General features: G+C 34.6%; 1 protein-coding gene and 1 non-coding gene across 2 annotated transcripts; both read left to right on the top strand.

Moving 5' to 3' along the window:
• Positions 1-2849: 2849 nt before the first annotated feature.
• LOC148550912 (small nucleolar RNA R71) lies at positions 2850-2957 on the top strand. The gene has a single exon (XR_015893481.1). It is a non-coding gene; the product is annotated as a small nucleolar RNA R71 (small nucleolar RNA).
• A 15098-nt stretch (positions 2958-18055) lies between these two features.
• On the top strand, positions 18056-22846 carry LOC107607090 (protein NETWORKED 2A-like). The gene is made up of 3 exons (XM_021107774.2): positions 18056-18149; positions 19113-20815; positions 21730-22846. The coding sequence occupies exons 1-3, from the start codon at positions 18056-18058 to the stop codon at positions 22801-22803; spliced, it is 2871 nt and encodes a 956-aa protein (XP_020963433.2). The 3' UTR covers positions 22804-22846.
• The last annotated feature ends 1350 nt before the right edge of the window (positions 22847-24196 follow it).

The raw sequence follows: 24196 nt of genomic DNA, 5'->3' as shown, positions 1-24196 counted from the left end.
TGGCATTTCCTTCTTGAGGAACCAATGATGTCCTTGAGCTCTTCTATGTCTCTTCCTTGTCTTTGTTGCTCCTCCCTCATTGCTTTTTGATCTTCTCTTATTTCATGAAGGATGATGGAGTGCTCTTGATGTTCCACCCTTAGTTGTCCCATATTGGAACTCAATTCTCCTAGGGAGGTGTTGATTTGCTCCCAATAGTTTTGTGGAGGAAAATGCATTTGAGGCATCTCCGAAATTTCTTAATGATGAGCTTCTTCATGTGCCTGTTGAGATCCATGAATGTGCTTTCTTGTTTGCTCCATCCTTTTCTTAGTGATGGGCTTGTGAGATGAATCTTTCCATCTCCCATGGCTTAAAGGTGGAAGCATTTGTCTTCCCTTTCCTCTTTCTTGAGGTTTCTCTGGCCTTAGGTGCCATTAATGGTAATGGAAAACAAAAAGCTTATACTTTTACCACACCAAACTTAGAATATTGCTCGCCCTCGAGCAAGAGAAGAAAGAATAGATGAAGAAGAAGAAGATATGGAGGAGATAGAGGGATGTGTGTGGTGAATGGAAAACAGAAGGGATAACCATGAATGGAGAGAGAGAGGGTGAGGTGGGTGGGGATCCTGTGAGATTCACAGATCCTGAGATGATACTGTGGGATCCACAGATCCTGAGATGATCCTGTGGGGTCCACAGATCCTGAGGTGTTCAAGGATTTACAACCTTGCACCAAATTAGGCATGTAAAATGCCCTTGCACACAACTCTGGGCGTTCAGCGCCAGGTTGGTGCCCATTTTGGGCGTTCAACGCCCATTTGTTGCCCATTTCTGGCGTTGAACGCCAGAACCATGCTTGTTCTGGGCGTTCAGTGCCAGCTCCTCTCCAGGGTGCATTTCTGGCGTTCATCGCCCAGATGATGCCCATTTTGGGCGTTCAGCGCCCAGACACTGCCCATTTTGGGCGTTCAGCGCCAGAACCATGCTCTGTTCTGGCGTTGAACGCCAGGCAAGTGCTTCCTCCAGGGTGTGATTTTTCTTCTGTTGTTTTTTATTCCGTTTTCAATTTCTATATTTATTTTGTGACTCCACATGATCATGAACCTATAAACACATATAACTAAGAAAAATATTGTTAGATAAATAAAAATTGGGTTGCCTCCCAACAAGCGCTTCTTTAATGTCAATAGCTTGACAGTGGGCTCTCATGGAGCCTCACAGATGTTCAGAGCATTGTTGAGACTCTCCAACACCAAACTTAGAGTTTGGATATGGGAGTTCAACACCAAACTTAGAGTTTGATTGTGGGGGCTTTGTTTGACTCTGCTTTGAGAGAAGATCTTTCTGCTTCCTCTCCATGGATGCAGAGAGAGATCCTTGAGTTGTAAACACAAGGTTGTCCTCATTCAATTGAAGGATTAATTCTCCTCTGTCCACATCAATCACAGCTCTTGCTGTGGCTAGGAAAGGTCTTCCTAGGATGATGGATTCATCCTCTTCCTTTCCAGTATCCAGGATTATGAAATCAGCAGGGATGTAAAGGCCTTCAACCTTTACTAACACGTCCACTTGTCCATAAGCCTGTTTTCTTGAATTGTCTGCCATCTCTAATGAGATTTTAGCAGCTTGCACCCCATAGATTCCCAGTTTCTCTATTACAGAGAGGGGCATAAGGTTTATTCCTGAACCAAGGTCACATAGAGCCTTAAAGATCATGGTGCCTATGGTACAAGGTATTATGAACTTTCCAGGATCCTGTCTCTTCTGAGGCAATGTCAGTTGATCCAGATCATTTAGTTCATTGGTGAACAAGGGAGGTTCATCTTCCCAAGTTTTAATACCAAATAATTTGGCATTCAGCTTCATGATTGCACCAAGAAACTTAGCAGTTTGCTCTTCAGTAACATCCTCATTCTCTTCAGAAGAGAAATACTCATCAGAGCTCATGAAGGGCATAAGGAGGTTCAATGGAATCTCTATGGTCTCTAGATGAGCCTCAGAGTCCTTTGGTTCCTCAGAGGGAAGCTCCTTATTGATCACTGGACGTCCCAGGAGGTCTTCCTCCTTGGGATTCACGTCCTCCTCTCCCTCATTGGGTTCGGCCATTTTGATTATGTCAATGGCCTTGCACTCTCCTTTTGGATTCTCTTCTGTATTGCTTGGGAGAGTACTAGGAGGGATTTCAGTGATCCTCTTACTCAGCTGGCCCACTTGTGCTTCCAAATTTCTAATGGAAGATCTTGTTTCATTCATGAAACTTACAGTGGCCTTGGACAGATCAGAGACCAAGTTTGCCAAGCTAGATGGATTCTGCTCAGAATTCTCTGTCTGTTGCTGAGTGGATGATGGAAAAGGCTTGCTATTGCTAAACCTGTTTCTTCCACCATTATTAAAGCCTTGTTGAGGCCTTTGATCCTTCTATGAGAGATTTGGATGATTTCTCCATGATGGGTTATAGGTGTTTCCATAAGGTTCACCTAAGTAATTCACATCTGCTATTGCAGGGTTTTCAGGATCATAAGCTTCTTCTGCATAAGAAGCCTCTTGAGTACTGTTGGATGCAGCTTGCATTCCATTCAGACTCTGAGAAATCATATTGACTTGCTGAGTCAATATTTTGTTCTGAGCCAATATGGCATTCAGAGTATCAACTTCAAGAACTCCCTTCTTCATAGGCGTCCCATTACTCACAGGATTCCTCTCAGAAGTGTACATGAACTGGTTATTAGCAACCATGTCAATGAGTTCTTGAGCTTCTGCAGGCGTTTTCTTTAGGTGAATGGATCCACCTGCAGAAGTATCCAATGACATCTTTGATAGCTCAGATAAACCATCATAGAATATATCCAGGATGGTCCATTCTGAAAGCATGTCAGAAGGACACTTTTTGGTCAACTGTTTGTATCTTTCCCAAGCTTCATAGAGGGATTCACCTTCTTTCTGTCTGAAGGTTTGAACATCCACTCTAAGCTTGCTCAGCTTTTGAGGAGGAAAGAACTTGGCTAAGAAAGCCGTGACCAGCTTATCCCAAGAGTTCAGGCTGTCTTTGGGTTGAGAGTCCAACCACACTCTAGCTCTGTCTCTTACAGCAAAAGGGAAAAGCATGAGCCTGTAGACTTCAGGATTTACTCCATTAGTCTTAACAGTATCACAGATCTGCAAGAATTCAGTTAAGAACTGAAAAGGATCTTCAGATGGAAGTCCATGAAACTTGCAGTTCTGCTGCATCAGAGAAACTAGCTGAGGTTTCAGCACAAAATTATTTGCTCCAATGGTGGGAATGGAGATGCTTCTTCCATGTAAATTGGAATTAGGTGCAGTAAAGTCACCAAGCATTCTCCTTGCATTATTGTTGTTGGGTTCGGCTGCCATCTCCTTTACTTGTTCGAAATTTTCAATAAGGTTGTCTCTGGATTGTTGTAATTTAGCTTCTCTTAGTTTCCTCTTCAGAGTCCTTTCAGGTTCTGGATCAGCTTCAACAAGAATGCCTTTTTCTCTGTCCCTGCTCATAAGAAAAAGAAGAGAAAAAGAAAAGAAGAGGAATCCTCTATGTCACAGTAAAGAGGTTCCTTATTGTTAGTAGAAAAAGAAAAGGAATAGGGGTGAAGAAGAATGAAGAATCCAAACACAAGGGTAAGGATAACAGAGATGTGGGATGAAGAGAAATGTTAGTAGATGAATAAATGAATAGAATAAGATGAGAGAGAAGGAGAATTTTCGAAAATTATTTTTGAAAAAGAGTTAGTGATTTTTGAAAATAGTTTTTGGAAAAGGTTAGTAATTTTCGAAAGTTAATTTTGAAAAGGGTTAGTAGTTTTTCGAAAATTCAAATAAAAAATAAAATAATTAGTTTAATTAAAAAGAAATTTTGAAAAAGAGGGAGATATTTTCGAAAATTAGAGAGAGAGAGTTAGTTAGGTGGTTTTGAAAAAGATGAAAAACAAACAAAGAGTTAGTTAGTTAGTTGAAACAAATTTTGAAAAAGATAGAAAGTTAGGAGGTTAGAAAAGATATTTTGAAATCAATTTTTTTTGAAAAAGATAAGATAAGAAGATATTTTTGAAAAGATATGATAGAAATTAATTTTTGAAAAAGATTTGATTTTTAAAATCACAATTAATGACTTGATTCATAAGAAATCACAAGATATGATTCTATAACTTAAAGTTTGAATCTTTCTTAACAAGCAAGTAACAAACTTGAAATTTTTGAATCAAAACATTAATTGATTATGTTATTTTCGAAAATTTGATATAAAAATAAGAAAAATATTTTTGAAAAATATTTTTGGAATTTTCGAAAATAACTAAAAAAAATTGAAAAAAAGATTTGATTTTTTTTGAAAAAGATAAGATTTTCAAATTGAAAATTTGATTTGACTCATAAGAAACAACTTGATTTTTAAAAATTTTTGAAAAAGTCAACTCAATTTTCGAATTTGATGAGAGAAAAAGGGGAAGATATTTTTTTTATTTTTGAATTTTTAATGATGAGAGAGAAAAACATGAAAATGATGCAATGCATGAGATTTTTAGATCAAAACAATGAATGCATGCAAGAATGCTATGAATGTCAAGATGAACACCAAGAACACTATGAAGATTATGATGAACATCAAGAACATATTTTTGAAAAATTTTTAATGCAAAGAAAACATGCAAGACACCAAACTTAGAATTCTTTAATGCTTAGACACTAAAAATTCAAGAATGCATATGAAAAACAAGAAAAGACACAAAACATGCAAATGCAAAGATCAAACAAGAAGACTTACCAAGAAAAACTTGAAGATCATGAAGAACACCATGAATGCATGAAATTTTCGAAAAAAATACAAGATGCACATGCAATTAACACCAAACTTATAACATGACTCAAGACTCAAACAAGAAACATGAAAATATTTTTTATTTTTATGATTTTATGATTTTTTTTGTATTTTCTTTTAATTAAATTTTTTTTTCGAAAATATTTGGGAAAAACGAAGCAATGAATTTATAGTCCTCAATCAAAATCCTGGGAATTAGACATGGCTTAATAGCCAGCCAAGCTAAAACATGTTATATGAAACACTAGAATTCATTTTTAAAAATTTTGAAGAAAAATATTTTTGAAAACATATTTTTTTTTCTTATTTTTTCGAAAACAGATGAGAAAATTTTTGAAAGATTTTTTTGAAAAAATTTTTTTGAAAATAAAACAAAAAGAAAATTACCTAATCTGAGCAACAAGATGAACCGTCAGTTGTCCAAACTCGAACAATCCCCAGCAACGGCGCCAAAAACTTGGTGCGCAGAAATTGTGATTACACTTTGATTATGTAAAATTCATCGCTCTTTCTTTCCCTGGTAATGGCGCCAAAAACATGATGCCAATACCATGGTTCACAACTTCGCACAACTAACCAGCAAGTGCACTGGGTCGTCCAAGTAATACCTTACGTGAGTAAGGGTTGAATCCCACGGAGATTGTTGGTATGAAGCAAGCTATGGTCACCTTGTAAATCTCAGTCAGGCGGATATAAAATAGTAATGAGGTTTTCGAAAATAGTTAATAAAATAGGGATAGAAATACTTATGTAAATCATTGGTGAGAGTTTCAGATAAGCGAATAGAGATGCTTTCGTTCCTCTGAACCTTTGCTTTCCTGCTATCTTCATCCAATCAGTCTTACCCCTTTCCATGGCTGGCTTTATGTGATGCATCACCATTGTCAATGGCTACTTTCGGTCTTCTCTCGGGAAAATGATCCAAATGCCCTGTCACGGCACGGCTAATCGTCTGGAGGCATCACCCTTGTCAATGGTTACATCCTATCCTCTCAGTGAACATGGTCAACGCACCCTGTCACGGCACGGCTATTCATCTGTCGGTTCTCGATCATACTGGAATAGGATTTACTATCCTTTTGCGTCTGTCACTACGCCCAGCAATCGCGAGTTTGAAGCTCGTCACAGTCATTCAATCATTGAATCCTACTCGGAATACCACAGACAAGGTTTAGACTTTCCGGATTCTCTTGAATGCCGCCATCATTCTAGCTTACACCACGAAGATTCCGATTAAGAGATCTAAGAGATACTCATTCAGTCGAAGGTAGAACGAAAGTGGTTGTCAGGAACGCGTTCATAGGGAATGATGATGATTGTCACGTTCATCACATTCAGGTTGAAGAGCAGATGAATATCTTAGAAGCGAAATAAGATGAATTGAATAGAAAACAGTAGTACTTTGCATTAATCTTTGAGGAACAGCAGAGCTCCACACCTTAATCTATGGAGTGTAGAAACTCTACCATTGAAAATACATAAGTGAAAGGTCCAGGCATGGCTGAATGGCCAGCCCCTCTGATCTAAGAACCAGGCGTCCAAAGATGTCTAATACAATAGTAAAAGGTCCTATTTATAATAAACTAGTCACTAGGGTTTACAGAAATAAGTAATTGATGCATAAATCCACTTCCGGGGCCCACTGGGTGTGTGCTTGGGCTGAGCTTGAGTGTTGCATGTGTAGAGGTCCTTCTTGGAGTTGAACGCCAGTATTTGTGCCAGTTTGGGCGTTCAACTCTGGTTTTGGATCCTTTTCTGGCGCTGGACGCCAGAATTGGGCAGAGAGCTGGCGTTGAACGCCAGTTTACGTCGTCTATTCTTGGCCAAAGTATAGACTATTATATATTGCTGGAAAGCCCTGGATGTCTACTTTCCAACGCAATTGGAAGCGCGCTATTTCGAGTTCTGTAGCTCCAGAAAATCTACTTTGAGTGCAGGGAGGTCAGAATCCAACAGCATCAGCAGTCCTTCTTCAACCTCTGAATCTGATTTTTGCTCAAGTCCCTCAATTTCAGTCAGAAAATACCTGAAATCACAGAAAAATACACAAACTCATAGTAAAGTCCAGAAATGTGAATTTAACATAAAAACTAATGAAAACGTCCCTAAAAGTAACTAGATCCTACTAAAAACATACTAAAAACAATGCCAAAAAGCGTATAAATTATCCGCTCATCATTAAGCAAGCCATGAAACAGGGGGAGACTGAACACTGGTGTTTCTGAACATAAGGCCTACCAAACTCTCTTGGACCCACTCCATGACTCTAGCCCGTTTTCAAATTTTCATCACTTTTTTATTTAAATAATTTTTTTTGGTAGGTTATCACATCATATATTGATAGGGGGAGTTCATGTCAAATCAAAATCTTTTCCCTTACTCTCTCCCTTGATTCAAGTAAAAGATCTTTTCAGTTACTTTTTTAATTTTAAAAACTTTCTTGATGATAACCGCTCCATTAAATGCTCATTATTCTAATAAACTTCTCTCCACTCAGCATTTAATGTAGTTGCAACCTCTCTCCACATTCCAACCTATTCGGCCATCCCTTCAACTTCTCACTCTATACCTCTTCCACCTTCATCATGAGAAAGAAGTTGGCTACAAGAAGAAGCAACCGAACCCTTTCTTCCAAAAATCCTCCATCCTCCTCTGCTCCCCACACACACACCCATATTCATATACATTCTGCCTCATCCTCTTCACATTCAACCGAAGCCATGAGGAAGAAAGTCATTCATCAAAGAACTTCTTCACGCAAGAAGATTGGAAAGGAGAAGGGGCCTATGGCCGAAGAAGAAGAAGCCTCTCAATCATCTCCACCTCCTTCACCACCACGGCGATCAACTCCTCATCCCTCTGGCCGAAGCACTTAGCATTCAAAGGGTTACACTCTTCGCAACACTAGAGAACCACCAAACCTGGATTCTCTAGACTTTAAAAACAAGTTCAATAAGAATCATTCTCACTTCGATCCAGCTGGGTTCAACTCTTGCGCTGCCTACGAGTTCCATTCTCAAGTCCTAGTTAATCGTCATCTGTGTGCCTCTCACATAGTGAATCTGGAGACTCTGAGTACAAAAGGAATTGACTTCTCTACTCTATTTGACAACCTCAAGTGGACTCCATTATTCAAAATTCAAAAGCCGGTTTATCCAAATCTAGTTCGCGAGTTTTATGCGAACATGATATATCATGATGGAGCAATTCATTCTTATGTCAAGAAGGTGCATCTGACTTTGAACAGAGAGACTATTAGTGCTGCCCTAGGGCATGTGGATGAAGGAGCCATGGCATATATGTCAGGCAAGTGGGACTCTCAAGTTAGGATATCTCTTCAGATTGCCCTAACTCAGGTCTGTGAAAATTTCTCTGCTCTCGATGGAACTGTTCTGACTCACAAGGCTCTCGGCCCTGTGAGAGCACTGCTTCACCATATTATCAACCACATTCTGATGTCACAGAGCGGTTCTTATCAGAGAGTAACTGTTTGTGATACCCTAGTTCTCTTTACTATTCTTACTTCTTCATCTATTTCATTTGCATATTTAATGGTGCGGCACATGTGGATTGTGTGCACAGTGATAAGAAGGCGAATCTGCCTTATGGTATTTTTCTCACATGTATCTTTGAACATTTTCATGTTGATTTAATCAATGAGCCTGTAGAAAACAGGGTGTCTACCATCAAAGGAGGTAGAGTTTCTGGAACCATGAAAGGAAATAAGGGAAAAAGCTCTATGCCCTCCATGTCTTTCGATAGTGAGCTTGAAAGTTGTCCTTCTGAGCCATCTAAGCTTGCTGAATCAATCAAAGACATTCTAAATGAGCTTTCAAACATGTCCAATTTGATGGTGCGCTCTTGTAAAGAAGCTCGCAAGCAGGCCTACGAAAATGAAAAGGCATGGACTAAATACAATGAAAGGATCAACCTGTTGCTCAAGAGCTTTGAAAATGATATGGCTCACTCTGCCAAAGACAATGATCTCTCTGACTCTGATGTGAATCTGTCTTATGCCTAACTGTTAGGCTCACTGTTGATCATTCTTTTGAACAATTTCTACTTTACTGCTCTTTTGGTTTTAGTACTGTTTTTTGAACTGCTTGTTGATGGATGACTATACCTGGCTACTTTGAACTCTTTTGTCTTGTTAATCAAATATTTTGTATATCCATCTTGCTGATTTTATTTTGTTGGTTCCCCTCTTGATGACAAAAGGGGGAGAAAAGTAGAAAAAGGGGCTGATTAAGCTGATTAATTTTTTCTCTGATCTATTTCCAGCCTAATGATTGCCTGCCAATATGTTGTTTAATCTGATATGTTGGATGTACTGTATATTGCTGGATTTTCTGCTTGATTGAATTGTTTGGCAGGAAATATTTTTAACAGGAATTATTTGTTTTGAACATGTTAATATAAAGTATGTTGAGTCTTGGTTATTTGTTGAAATGTACTCTGAAAAGTACTCAGGCATACTTTGCGTTCATTTTTATGAGCAGAAAATTATTTAGAAGATAATAAATCAGGTTTTGATTATCTTTATACATCTACTCAAAAATCAAGTTATTCAACATTTTTTATGTTCTATATGTTGAATACATTATAAGCTTATTTTGGATCTGTATTAAGCTTGGTTTTTAAGTATGTTACAGGTAATGCTTCCTCAAATAAAATGGCACATATTAAGGGGGAGCTATGTAACAGATGGAAAGGGAGAGGATTCAAAATCTTCAAGGGAGTACTCTTAATCCTTACCCTTTTTCAATTCAATTTTTAATAATGTTTGTCATCAAGGGGGGAGATTGATGAGTTTGAAAAACTCCAAATTAATATGATGATCAAACATTGTTAAAAACTATTATTAGAAATTATTAATTTGATTTTGGTTTCAAAATTATTTGCTTAATAATCTCTGTTTTGTGTGCAGAATTTTGTTCAATGGGCATAAGTAACAAAAAGCCCAAAATATTGATAAAACATTCAGCCTTTGGTACAAAAATATTTTAAACATTATGGCTGAATTATTATTATGTTAATTGGGCCTGGGAATTAATGAGCAAGCCCAATTAACCTTTATTGCAAGACCAACAAGGCTTGGTCCGAAAATTGGAAGAAGAAAGAAAGCAATGATGCATGCTTTTCTCGGTTACCCACTTCCCTTTTTGAATGAAATTCAAATTCAATTAACTTGGTTTAATTACATTGGTAAGATGAGAGAGAAAGTTACATTGATTTGATTGCTTTTAATGCTTTACACGCCACTAGGCATAGGAAAATGAAAGTGGGATTTAATTAAGATTAGTTGTATTCATTGCTTTCAGTGTTTCATTTTCTCTTCTCTCTCTAGTTTTTGGTCACTTCATTTGTCAGGAAAGAAGAAGATGCAAGCTATCGGAGGTAGAAGCAGAGAAGCTATAAACAAGAAATCGGCCAAGGTGATGATGGCCATTGCAAAAAGAATATCCAAGGCATGGTGTGGCTAAGATCTTTTTCACAAAAGGCAAGATGTGGTGAAGAAGCTTCAAGATCTCCATGTCTCAAATGGTATCAATCGGTTTTGGTCAGAGAGGAAGATCTCTGAAGTGAAGCTCGTCTCTACTTTTTGTTCATCTATCACAGAAGGTAGCTACTGTAACTACGTGGAGGAAGAAGCAAAAGTAGAGCAGATAGAGCTGTCAAGGATCAAGGGTTCATCAAGGGTCAGAAATCTCTCTTGGGGACAAAGTCAAGATAGAAGGCTCAGATTGATGAAACTTGATGAGAAGGGATGAGAGAGAGGTAATTGCATGTTGATTTGCTTTCGGTTTTCCCTCTCTCTTCTCTCTGTCTGAACCGGTTTTGGTGTTTGAAGAAGAAGATGTTGGCTCGGTTGAACCATTTCAACCTTGGAAGCTTCCCTTTCTATAATAAGGGTGAACGGTCAAGGCTTGAGACAAGAAGAGAAAGCACAGAGTTCTCATAGCTACCCAAGCTAACAGAAGTTCTTCTCCTTCAATGTGTTTCATTTTGTATTTTCTTTAGTTTTGTCTGTCTGAGTCTCATGGTGAAAAAGACAAACAGTGTGAGGTTTGTAAGAAAAAGCCAGTGAACGAAAAAAGACAAAGTGTACAAAATTAAAGAAAAAGTCATGAATGTCTTAGAGGTCCTTTGTACATCTGTGTTGTGTATCATGATTCTATGGGAATCCCCTTGCAAGTTGGATTAGCACTTAGCAGTTGAAAGCTTGGTAGGTAACCAAGTCAAGTTCAGGATTGGGGATAGATTCTGGACTTGTTCCGGATAGGAAGGGTAGTTCCTAGAGAGAATTGGTGTTTGTAATCAAGATGATTATAGTGAAATTTCATCATTGTTGTGATGGAGACTGGATGTAGGCTGCATTGCACTTAGCAGCTGAACCAAGATACTTCTTGGTGTGTTTTTCTCTCTCTTCTACTCCATTTCTGTTTCTGTTGCGTAGGAGACAAAATTGAAAAATATCTCCTGACTGGTTACGAGACAAAAAGAAAATGTCTCTTGACTAATTACGAGACAAAAAGAAGAAAAATCTCCTAAGGCCATTTTAAAAGACAGAAAGTAACACTCAACAAAAAGAGTCTAAAATTCCACCCCCTTCTCTTAGCCACTGATTACCATCAAAAGTCTATGCCAGGGTTGAGATAACTTATGGTTTGTATAACTGATGCTACTATCTTCATATTTATATAAATCCTTAGTGGTATTATGTGATATACTTTGTTTATTTCCATACTTATGTATATTTACTATATATTTATCTGCTTTACTAGGTCAACCAAACACCTAACGTTACATAAATCTGCTTACGAAAAGGGCGACAAACTCAATATTACATAACTAAATACAAAGTATAAAGTCCTATAGGTTAACCAGTAAGTAACACCAGGCGATTAGCATTTGTCATAACATGCTAAAAATTGAGTCGTTACATATTTTGCGCTAGTTTGCATGGGATGAGTATTTGTGGGAGCTGGTGAGGGATGAAAATCACTATATTGAATTTCTAAACCAGAAATAAGGATACTATTAGAATATAACTTGCTGTGTAAGTCAGATACTAATTCTGAGGGTATAGGCTAAGGAGAGGGGTTTGTTGTTCTTGTGTGGAGTCAGCCACGAAAAGAGGTGGTGGCGTGTTAGTTTCAGTCATAAAATTTTGAAGCATAGTAGAGGTACTCTCATTAGTAGAAGGTAATGATAAGGAAGCTGACTCAACATTAAATGATGGTGGTAATATAATAATGGGAACAGATAAAGTTTTATGGGAAAAATGTTGCTTAGTATTATGTGATGTAGTTTTTTATGAAAAGAACTTTGAATATGGAAAATGACTCTCATCCAATAATCCATGCCTTGTAATTATGATTTTACCATTTGGTTGAAGACATTTGTAACCTTTATGATTACGTGCATAACCTAAAACACTGATAAAGTAGATTTAAAATCAAATTTAATAGGATTATAAGACTTTAAACATGGAAAATATGAGACCAAAAAAATTTCAAAAAAGAATAATCAAATGGATTATGATGTGTAAGTTCATATGGAGATACATTCTTAGTATTCATAGAAGGTAGCCTAGTGATTAAGTAAAAACATAGAGAAATACATCATCTCAATTTTGCAAATAAAAAAAGCATTAGATAACATGGCTAAACTAATTTTAGAAATGTATCTATGTTTTCTCTCTGCTCTACCATTTTGTTGGTGTGTATAAGGGCAAAAATAATCTATGTGTAATACCATTAGTAGCTAAAAAATGAGTGAAAGCATGAGAAAGATATTCCCTTCCATGGTCACTTTGAAGAGCTTTAATATTTAAGCAAGTGTGAATTTCAATTTGATTTTTAAATTGAACAAAAGCTTGTAATGCTTGTGGTTTTATGTGAAGCAAGAAGATAGAAGTGTAGCGAGTATAAGCATCTATGAATCATATGTAATAATAAAATCCATGGGAAGAAGTAGTGGATAAAGGACCCTCAAATGTTAGTATATATCATATCAAGAGGAGCAATGAAATTAAAAGAATCATAAGCAAAAGGCATTAAGTGCATTTTGGCCAAATATCATGAATCACAAAATGGCAATTTTATTGAATCAAGAGAAAGAACAGGTACATTATACAATTTCATAACAGTGAGAGTGGTTTTTGGAGCATAATGCCCCAATTTCTTATGCCACACAGTATAGTTATTACATAGAGTACTAAAAGTGCAAGGAACTAAAGTGGAGTCATTCATAAATGCCATTTTTAGGGATTTCTTGAAGCAAGATTTGATGAGTTTCCTGACATTTAACACAACCAAAGTTAGCACGGAATTCAAAGAAGTAATTGTTATCGGCTGCAAACTTTTGCACACTAACAAGATTTTGAGTCACTTTAGGAACATGCAATAATTTTTTAAGAAAGTTTCTTTTGTTTTCAAGAGACATAATGCAAGATTCACCAGCATTAGAAATAACCATACTTGAACCGTTACGTAATAGAATCTGATCAGGGTCGTTATATTCAGTCGTTGAAAGGAGATTACTGGCATATGAAGTCTTATGGTAGCTAGCACCCGTATATGGAAACCATGAAGATTCTAACATTGCAAAAGGAGTTGCCATTAGGCTCAAGGATTATAAAATGAAGAAGGTGGAGGAAGTGAGGATGATTGAGAAGAGGTTGAACTCAGGGAAGAATCTTGAAAATAATGGTCAAATTGTTGAAATAAAGATAAAGTAATGTGACCAAGCTTTCCACACACTTGGCATTATGGATGATTATTTTGATTTGAGGAGAGACCTCTATGAATGAATCTTCTTGAACGTCCTCTTCTACCTCCAAAATTTGCACCAAAAATTCCTTTGCCATATGAAAATGCTTGAGTGCAATTGGCTTTAATTAATGGCCCAAGTTTAGTTTTCCAGAACTTTCAAGCATATCCTTGTGACCTAATAGGAGAGATTCAGCTTTAATCAAACAAATTGTTCCAGATTTGTCCATAATCTTTGATATATACCTGGCATACTCCTCAATAAGCTCATCACAAATTGCAGATATGTGATCATCTAAAGCAAGAATATGACTTATAGTGGCCATAGCATCAACAAATTTCAAGAATATGACCTATTCAGTGACAGTAGTGGAGCCATGCTTTTTGATAGACTTCAATTGAGACTTTAATTGTTGTACTTTGATTCTTGAAATCTTGAAAAAGTAATCATGGATAGTTTCTTAGACTTGATAAACAAAATGGCATTCAAGCATTCTATTCTTGAATGATGAATCCAGAGAAGTAATCAGGTCATCAAGTAATGATACTTGATTTCCATGCTTTGTATGCAGCGAATTTAGCACCTACTAGCTTGTATGCATCAGTGGTGGACTGTTAAGGAATCTTCTCTTGATTAGATGGTTTCCTAGATCATTTGCATTAATTACATATAAAGCTAGTTGCCTCCAAATTGTGTATGAGTGTACATTAAATTTGTCAAGAACTGGAGCAATGAAGGTGGTGTTTGAATATTGGAATGGAATGAGTGCTGCCATGGATCAAGATCCTTGGCTCTCTAATACCATGAACGAAACCGTGAAAAATTAAGAAGAATACACAAGCATTTCAAGCTTAGCAGAATAGAACAGAGAGAGAGGGAGAGAATTGAGTAATAAAATTTTGTATTGAATTTATTGTGATTTTTTATTCTTTTCTCACATTCATATATGTTGAATAGCTATTTATAGAAGTGCTATAACAACGCTATAACAGAAAGAGTTATATATATTAGTAACTAAATCAAGAATATGCAAGGCTTTCTTGATTTCTAAGTAATCTGGCTAATCCTATTTGTTATCGCTCCCTTATTTTGATCAAAGAAACTTTGAGTTTAGATTTGGAAACCGTTAAATCAATTGAGAAAACGTTGCTAGAAGCTTATGGGACAAAAGAGGAATACTTGAAGGCCAAATCTCGTATTAATGGTTGGTACTAGGAGATTGTAACACTACTTTTTTTCTATGAAAAATGAAAATAAATGTAAAAGGTGGTATAGACTAAACATAATTTGGAGAATATAAGATGAAAGTGGTGTTAGATTCACGATGCAAAATGCACTTCAGACATACTTGAAACATACTTTCAATATGCATTCACGTCAAGAATAATGGTGGATCCAGCAAATGAGCTTTTATATTTGGAAAGGAAAGTCATTGGTGAAATGAACATGGATTTATCAAAACGATTAATTGTTGTATAACAGTATAAATTAGAAGGAAAATTTTTTACCTTCCAACAAAGAGTATACTAGGTTCAGATTGTTTCACTAATCATATCTACCAATTTTAGTGGGATGCAATTTATAAGGATATTTCTAGAGTTGACAAGAGTTTCTTTAATGGTGCTCATTTTTCAAGAAGTTCTAATCACTCTCAATTAATGAAGAGTTAAAATAATCTAGTTTTTGTAGAGAAAGGTTAGAGAAATTTTTTGAAAAAAATTGATAAGTTGTTATAGAGAGAAGTCAAAATGTAAGAGGGAGGGGAAAAGAAGTGGTTTATTTTTTTGCCTCTAACTCGTGTAATGTGCTCTTTCATTTGGTGCCTCCAACGTAAAAAGCATTGTCTCAGTTAGTGTCTTCGTGCTTCAAACCGGACGATTTTCGGACAGGTTTGTGTCAAACCGGCCGGTTCAAGACGGTCCAATTGTAGATTCGGTCTGCGCTTCTATCCGAACTGGCTAGACCATCAATTCACTTATTTTCTGATTAAACCAATCAATCCGTCCCAATTCTGATAACACTAACTGAATAAATAATTTAAAAATAATGACATTTTGATAAACAGTGAGACATTGGTAAAAATACCATGCATTTCTTCTATACATTTCGTATTTTCTATTATTTCTATAAACTCTGATAAAAATGGGAAAATATAACGAATGGTTTTAAAATCTTATAAAACTAATATGTAATTATTCTTGCAAATGTATTTTAGGGCAATTTACGCAAATAAAATAAATGAACAAAATCTTTACGCAAATACAACATTGGCAATTTCCAGACACAAATACAACAAACGCAACTGTATATAATTCGCTACACCTTGTAGCGGAACTCAATTGCACGTAATCCGCTACAGGCTATCGCGGATTACGTTGAGGTTGCGTTACTTATAAACCGCTACACCATATAGCGATTTATGCTCATATGGTGCGAGATTCATAATCCGCTACACCCTCTAGCAGATTATGAAGAGTGTAAAAAATCGGGTTGGCTTATGTTTAAAAAAATTACACTCTCTAAAACCGGGTTTGTTTTGCATAGAATAAAGGGCATTTTAAACCATTTTAAGCCATTTTCTATGCAAAACAATTTAAAAAAAATGACTTAGAAAATGTTAGGAGTACTATAAGAGTGTGTAACATCTTAGTAATTTAGGTAAATATTGATTATAACTAAATTTTTTTTTAATTTTTAAATTATTATTAACTATGTAGAGTATTTCTTTAATGTCCTAAGTCATTAGAACATTACAAATTTTTATAGTACTTCTAACATCTTTTAAGCCATTTTTTAATTATTTTGTATAGAATAAAAAAATTTTTATAGTATAATTTAAATAAATTTATTTTTTTCTCAAAAGATAAATTTTATTGGTGCAATAAAATAATAGGCCCATTTTGGACTTACAGCAAAAAAAATTAGAATTCTCCAACTAAGCAAACGTGCTAGATATTAACTCCTCAGAAAGACATGGAACGTTACTAAAAGGCGTGAAAATGGTAAAATGAAAAAGAAAGAATTTTTGGAGGAGGAGCATTGTTCATCAATAGAGGTAAGTCACTGCTTCCAGTATAAAATTCGAATTGATAGCTCATTAATATTTTAAAGAAGTCTCATAATTAAATATTTTGTTAGATTTTTTTAATGCATGAAATAAAATATATATTTTTTTTAATTTTTAAATTATTAATTTTTTTAATCAATTATTAATTTTTTAATAAAATATATAGTTATAACCAGTATTTACCTAAATTATCAAGATATTACAAACTTTTATAGTACTCCTAACATTTTTTAAGTCATTTTTTTTTAAATTGTTTTGCATAAAAAATGGCTTAAAATGGCTTAAAATGCCCTTTATTCTATGCAAAACAAACCCAGTTTTAGAGAGTGTAATTTTTTTAAACATAAGCCAACCCGATTTTTCATACTCTTCATAATCCGCTAGAGGGTGTAGCGGATTATGAGTCTCGCATCATATGAGCATAAACCGCTACGATTTATGAGTAACGCAGCCTCAACGTAATCATACATACAGTTGCGTTTGTTGCATTTGCGTCTAGAAATTGTCAATGTTATATTTGCCTAAAGGTTTTGTTCATTTATTTTATTTGCGTAAATTGCCCTGTATTTTATTTAACAGTTTTAATATTTAGTGTGTGTTTTTGTTGACAATCTTTATTGTGTGTATGTATATATATGTCTATGATGATCTATTATTTATTTATTTATTAACTTTACCGTAGCCATTTGAGTTATTTTTGTCCAATTTCTGGTTTGGAATTTGTTATGAAATTTGTTAGTACTTGGTAGAAGTTATTCGGAGTTTGAGACAAACTTTAGCAAGACTTACCCCTCCCACAAAAAAGAAGGCCAAGAGTTAGCTTCCTGTTAGAAAAACTGATTTAAGTGCTATAATTTTCCATTTTTGTTTTTGCTACCTGGTAACAAGTTCCTACTTCCTCTAAAATTTTATCTAGCCCCTCCATCCTCCTTGATAAAGAAGTATCCTTTAAAAAGGGAGTAAAAATTTACTTTAAGTACCGAATTTCTACATAAAGTCTTTTTCTATTACATAGCAATATTTTCCTCTATGAAATTGTAATTTCTTTTTTAAATTTCTCATCTGGCTTAATTAGCATCTCTCCAACATTTGAGCACTTAAAGGGTGGTAACACATTACACGTATGCTAGTGGCAAAGTATCCTCCTCCTCTCCTTGTGTAATCACACTAAAGGACATTTTCGTCATACACATTTAATTTCACTTTTCTCCATATTTTTTTCCAGTGAGAATCATCACATCTTTTGGTATGTGATTCGGAAAAAAAGAAAAAAAATTGTGTGTAGGCCCTTTTGATTTTGTTTGTGTAACTTCATCGGTTTCAGTAATCTCCATTGACAAATGATTATTTACCTCAATGTAGTGAAAGTGTAAAGGATTGCTACCCTTCAGAAAGAAAAAAATGTTGCAAAGGGCAGCAAGCAATGCATATTCATGGTGGTGGGCCAGCCACATAAGGACAAAACAGTCAAAATGGCTGGATCAAAGCATCCAAGGTATCGTTCTAAGCATGTGTTGTTTCTCAAGAATCATTTTGCACTTTTTTGGTTTCCTTCATCACTCTGTTAGAAACAAAATTATACATACATATATATTACGTTTTGTTTCTCATTAGGTAAACGTAATAGTTTTCAAATTTTCTGGAAACTTTAGGATGTGCGCACAAAATTCTAGTTTCTATTAGTGTCCAAACTTCAGAAATTAAAATTTGGTGCTTAACCTAGTTGCATTCAAATGTGGATGTTTCCTCTTCAATATTTAATATTCACCATTTTCTTAAGAGTATTATTTAGAAATTCAATGATAATGACCGATAAAAGATGATGCAATGAGTATTATTATGCATTAATGGTATTAGAATATGAGTTATTGTTGTTTTTGTAGTTGCATTGATAGTCGTTTACTGCATAACGATACAATATCCAAGCAAATGCTGTGTTTGCAAAAATGGTTTTTGCTGTAGTATTTTTATGCTTTATAATTCCGTAAACTAATGAGAAAGTAACCGGTGCGATGTTGTTTCAAATTCTTTTAAACATTATTCAAATTTTAATCAAAGGGTACGTTTTTTCTTTTCAAATCAAATATTTTAGTGGTAATCTCAAATTTAGTTCCTAAAACTTTCAATGCTCACAAAATAGTTATTGATCGACTTTCGAAATGATCAAATGCTGGATTTATGAATTGTGATCTTCAATCACTAATTCAACTGCTATTAATTCAATGCTAAATGTTAAAGTGCTACAAGTGTTATTATTTGGATTCATGTTAATCTCTTCACTAATATAAAATCAATTAACCAATTAAGGAGATTCAAGATTTGTAAATTGACCAATTTGATCATTTCTAAAAGTCCAAAGTGTGTTGGTAAGCGCAGGAGATCTTACTTTGTAACAAAGTAAAGTTACTCTAGTTTATCTGAGAATAATCAAATTTAAACCTAAGAACATTTAACACAGATATGGAGGAGAGGGTATTTGATACCCTCAGAACCCTGCAAGATGAAGGGGACTCGTTTGCGACGAGGGCAGAAATGTATTACAAGAAGCGGCCGGAGCTGGTGAGTTTTGTAGAAGAAAGCTTCCGATCATACAGAGCCTTAGCAGAGCGGTATGATAAACTTTCAAAGGACCTTCAAAGTGCGAACCGCACTATTGCAAGTGTGTTCCCAGATCAAGTTCATTATAGGACTGAAGAAGAAGAAGAAGACGACGATGATGAAGAAGAAGAAGAGAAAGGATCAAATGATGCATTATCACCAAAATCTAACAATGGAAGAAGCACTAATAATAATAATAACAATGAAGCATTGATACCTAAAGTTCCAAATATCCCAAAGAAGGGTTGTTTCAGAAGTCCATCCATGTTGCTCTCGAGAAAAGGATCACTGCCAAAGAGGACTACAAGCCCTTCCGGAAAAGATTTCAAAGTTTCAGGTTCCGGTTTGTCGAAGGAACAAGCACTCGGTGAAATTGACAAGCTTCAGAAAGATATTTTGACACTTCAGACTGAGAAAGAGTTTGTTAGGAGTTTGTATGAGCGCGCCTATACACAGTATTGGGAAATCGAGGATCGGATCACGGCAATGCAAAAAAGTGTCAGCAGATTGCAAGATGAGTATGGTGTTGGAACCGTCATCGAAGACAACGAAGCTCGAACTTTAATGGCGGCCACTGCTCTAAAGTCTTGTCAAGTTACTTTAGCTAAGTTGCAGGAGATTCAAGCACAATCATCCGAAGAAGCTAGAGTTGAGTTTGAAAGAGTTAAGGAAGCTCATGAGATGTTTGAGTCTCTTAGAGACAAATTCATCTCTAAATATATGAACCAAGATGAATCCAAGATTGTAACACCAGTAAGTCCAGTAGAAGAAGAAAAGGACATGGATGATGCCGAGATTCAAGCGAAAGTTAACGAAAATAAATTGGAGGAAGATTCAAGTGAAGTCATCACTGTGACTGAAATGGCCGATAAGATTAATCAGCTTGTCAGTAAGGTTGTTACATTGGAAACCACCGTTTCGTCTCAAACAGGTTTGGTGCAGAGATTGAGATCAGAAACAGATGAACTTCAGACAAATATAAAGAAGTTGGAAGAGGAGAAGGATGGTTTGATAGAAGGTTCGGAAGTTACAAACCAAAAGCTGAAAGAAGTGGAGGAAGAATTGAGGAGAGTAAAGCTTTTGAACCGAAGCGTCCGAAGCCAAGACAATACAATCAAAGCACACTTCGTTGAGGCTAGTTATGACATTAAACACCTTTCTGAAAAACTGAATAACATGAAGCCAGATGTGGAGGAAGAAAATATGGTACTGTACAAGAACGAGAACAATAATGATCTTGATGGTAAACAAGGAAATGAATCCCAAATTTTCGATGAGAATGTCACGACATTAAAAGAAGAAGATGGCGGAGATGTGACTCCGGAAAGGATTCAGAATATGGGTGGTGACGGTGGTGAAATTGAATCACATGATTTGCAGAGTGTTGATGGTAAGGGAGATGAACCTGACTGGAGGCAATTGTATATAAGTGGATTAGATGATAGAGAAAAGATTCTGCTGGAGGAGTATACTTCTGTTTTAAGGGACTATAAGGATGTAAAGATTAAGCTTAATGATGTGGAGAAGAAAAACCGGGATAGCATTTTTGAATTAGCACTTCAGGTAAGCAATGCTCAATATAACTATTTTAATCTTTATAATAGTTGTATCAATAAATTTGATGTAGATTCAGGGATTGGTAACTATATATGTATCAGAAATACTATTTGTATACTAAAATCAGCTACTATATTTACATAACTATAAATGTAGTTTAACTAATCTTTAATATATATTTTATATTTAAATGTGTATTGTACACTAACGATAGATTTTAGTGGCTGATTTCGGTATATATCTAACATGATTGATATATGTATATATGAGATTTCATAAAATCTTTTTGAAGTCTTTAACTATTTTTATAAAGATACATAAATCTTTGAAAGTTAAATGTTTATTAAAAATACTAAATGTTCAAAAAAGTTAACTAATAAATTAATCATCATGTATTTATGTATAAATGCATGTGTTGTTTAACTCATTTTTAATTTATATTTTGTATTTTAACATATACTCTATACAAATGACTGATTTGATTGTTATCTTTTATTTACACCAATCATGATTGAATATTTATAGATCTCTAACAGCTTATAAAGCAGGACAAACAGTAAATTATTAGAGACCAGTAAGTAATTAATTTTGATTAGAAATTGAATATGTTTAGAAGAAAAATAAAGAACCTGTTTATTTTTTCCTCTCATCTTTCTGGATAACAAATATTTATCTTTCATTATATTAAAAAAACATTCTTGCCTGCTTTGAGAAAAAATGCAACTTTTGATCTGTGTCAATTTTTTCTAATACTAAACCAATAATGCATTTTTAGTTTTCTTTGAATTTATTTAGCTATGAATGAAACTTAATTTTTCAATAAAAACAAAGAAAAACATGGATTGATAGACACGTAATGCATCCACTAATCATATATTAATAGAACTCTTTCAATTTTATGCTTTCATTGCTGCTAACAGCTAAGGGAATTGAAGAATGCATTAGCCAACAAGGACCAAGAGATAATCTATTTACATCAAAAGCTTAACAGTCCAAATTCAGCTGGTGATAATTCTGATGTAAGTCCATTCACCATGGCAACAGAGTACAAATACACACCGAACGAAGCTCTTCTTCGAGAAGCCGAAGCGCAAGAAGCTAACTTGCCGACGGTCCTTGAAAAGAATTCGCCATTAATTACTTCAGATGCGAATCCAATAAAAAGTCCTTCTTCAGAAACCACACCGGTGGAAGATGATTCGTCGCATCTGAAAATGAGTCAGGGAAGGCTGGAAGGGCTATCAACTATAGAGAAGAAATTCCGCTCTGACATGGATGACATTCTAGAGAAGAGTCTTGAATTCTGGCTCCGATTTGGCACTTCTATTAACCAGATTCAAAAGTACCAGAATTCAATCCAGGACTTAAAAGCCGACCTGTGCCACATACAAGAAAGTCATACAAGATCGTCCTCGGAAGGACATTCTTCTAAAAGAACGCATTTACAGTCACAACTTAAGCCGATATTCAAACACCTGCGGGAGATAAGAACAGAGTTATCGCTGTGGCTCGAACACAACACGGTGTTGCAGGTTGAGATGCAGGATAGGAACTCTTCCTTGTGCCACTTGCATGATGAAATAATTAGAGCAAGCAACAATAATGGAGAAGAAGAGAACGAGGGAGAGCTAACGATAAGTCCTTATCAGGCTGCTAAGTTTCAAGGTGAGATTATGAACTTGAAACAACAGAACAACACTGTTGCAAGTGAGCTTCAAGCAGGTCTAAGCCTTGTGAGTGGGATGAAGAATGATGTTGAGAAAACACTTGATGAGCTTGACCATATTATTGCCCCCAACAAGAAAAGCAGTAGCCATGGAAGCTCCAAAAATGATTCGGGGCGACCTCGGGTACCATTGAAGTCTTTGTTGTTTGGAGCGAAGTTGAAGAAGCATAAGCAAAAACAATCGCTATTTGCATGTGTAAATCCCACCGTGCGTAAGAGTGACATGGAAGATGAGGCTGGATCTCCAATACATACACTGCAACATTGATTTCATTAAAATGTACTTGAAATATTCTAGAATGGTATTGTGACAATAGGTGAAAGTTACTATAGCTAGGATATGAATAGCTTCTAAACTTCTTTTTAATTAAATACTACTGTATGTTTTCCTGCACGAGATAATATATAAAATTATATAAATTTTTTTGTTGAAAGCTTAAAATATATATAATAATTATTATTATAAATATTTTATAATTTAAAATATTAAAAATAATTAGTATTTGTTTTAATTAATTTGAATTAGTTGAATAGTCATCTTATTTGTCTGTTTAAGTAAGTATTTGGAATTCGAATTTTTTTTTGTGTGTGTAATAATTCATTGATTAACAGCAGACCCTTAATAAATAGAACATAAATATGTGGTGGATTAGTCGTCTTTGACCTAACGAATTAAGAAATCCATAGAAAAAATGTATTTGTCTTTAAAATAGACTAATTTCTCATTATTAATAGCAACACTTATGAACTTTTGTCTTTGTTAAAATTTACCTGGAATAATTTTATTTGTTGGTATTGTATTTATTCTTAACGTCAAAACAATATATGATCAACATTGTTCTTTGTTAAAACTTAAAACTTCACATTTTATGACATGATTTTTAAATTTTTAAACTTATAGACTTATGTCATTATAAAATTATTAGATTAATTAATATTTCTTGATAACATGGTGTACCGAAATACCATCGTTGAGTATTAATTAGTGTGAAGAGAAACCAATAACAACTTTTGTTATTCAATATATAATTTATTCTATTGAAAAATAAATTAGTATTTCCTGAACTGGTAAATACATTTCTTTCTAATTTCTTACACCATTTTGTTTGATAATATTTACCGTTAAAGAATAACAAATGACCACACTATTTTACAATATGATATACAAAGTAATTTCTTATCTTAAAATTAATTCTGGTTAGTAAGATAAAATTCGAAATATTTTTTTTACTCAAATTTAAATTTAAATTTAGAATTGATTAAAAATTTATCCTTTTTTACTTTCAATAACAAAAATAAAATTGATTAGATGCAAAATATTCAGCATTTAATCATTTTCATCATTTAAATTTTAATTACCAACAATTGAATTAAAAATTAATTATAAATTTAATAATCAATCATAGATATTTTATTAGTATGTAAATACTAATATCCGATGTAATATCTATTAGCCCTGTCAAAAATGTAAATAATTAATATATCAGATTTATTATTTACGTACTAATATAATATCTATTATCGATTATTAAGTTTATAATTAATTTTTAATTTAATTTTTAGTAATTAAAATTTAAATAATTAAAATCATTAAATGTTGAGTATTTTGTACCTAATCAATCTTATTTTTGTTATTGAAATTAAAAAAGATAAGTTGCTGA

This window comes from Arachis ipaensis, chromosome B7 (genome assembly GCF_059453495.1).
Source record: "Arachis ipaensis isolate K30076 ecotype BB chromosome B7, ASM5945349v1, whole genome shotgun sequence".
Classification (NCBI taxonomy): domain Eukaryota; kingdom Viridiplantae; phylum Streptophyta; class Magnoliopsida; order Fabales; family Fabaceae; genus Arachis; species Arachis ipaensis.
This window is presented reverse-complemented; position numbering and strand designations above follow the sequence as displayed.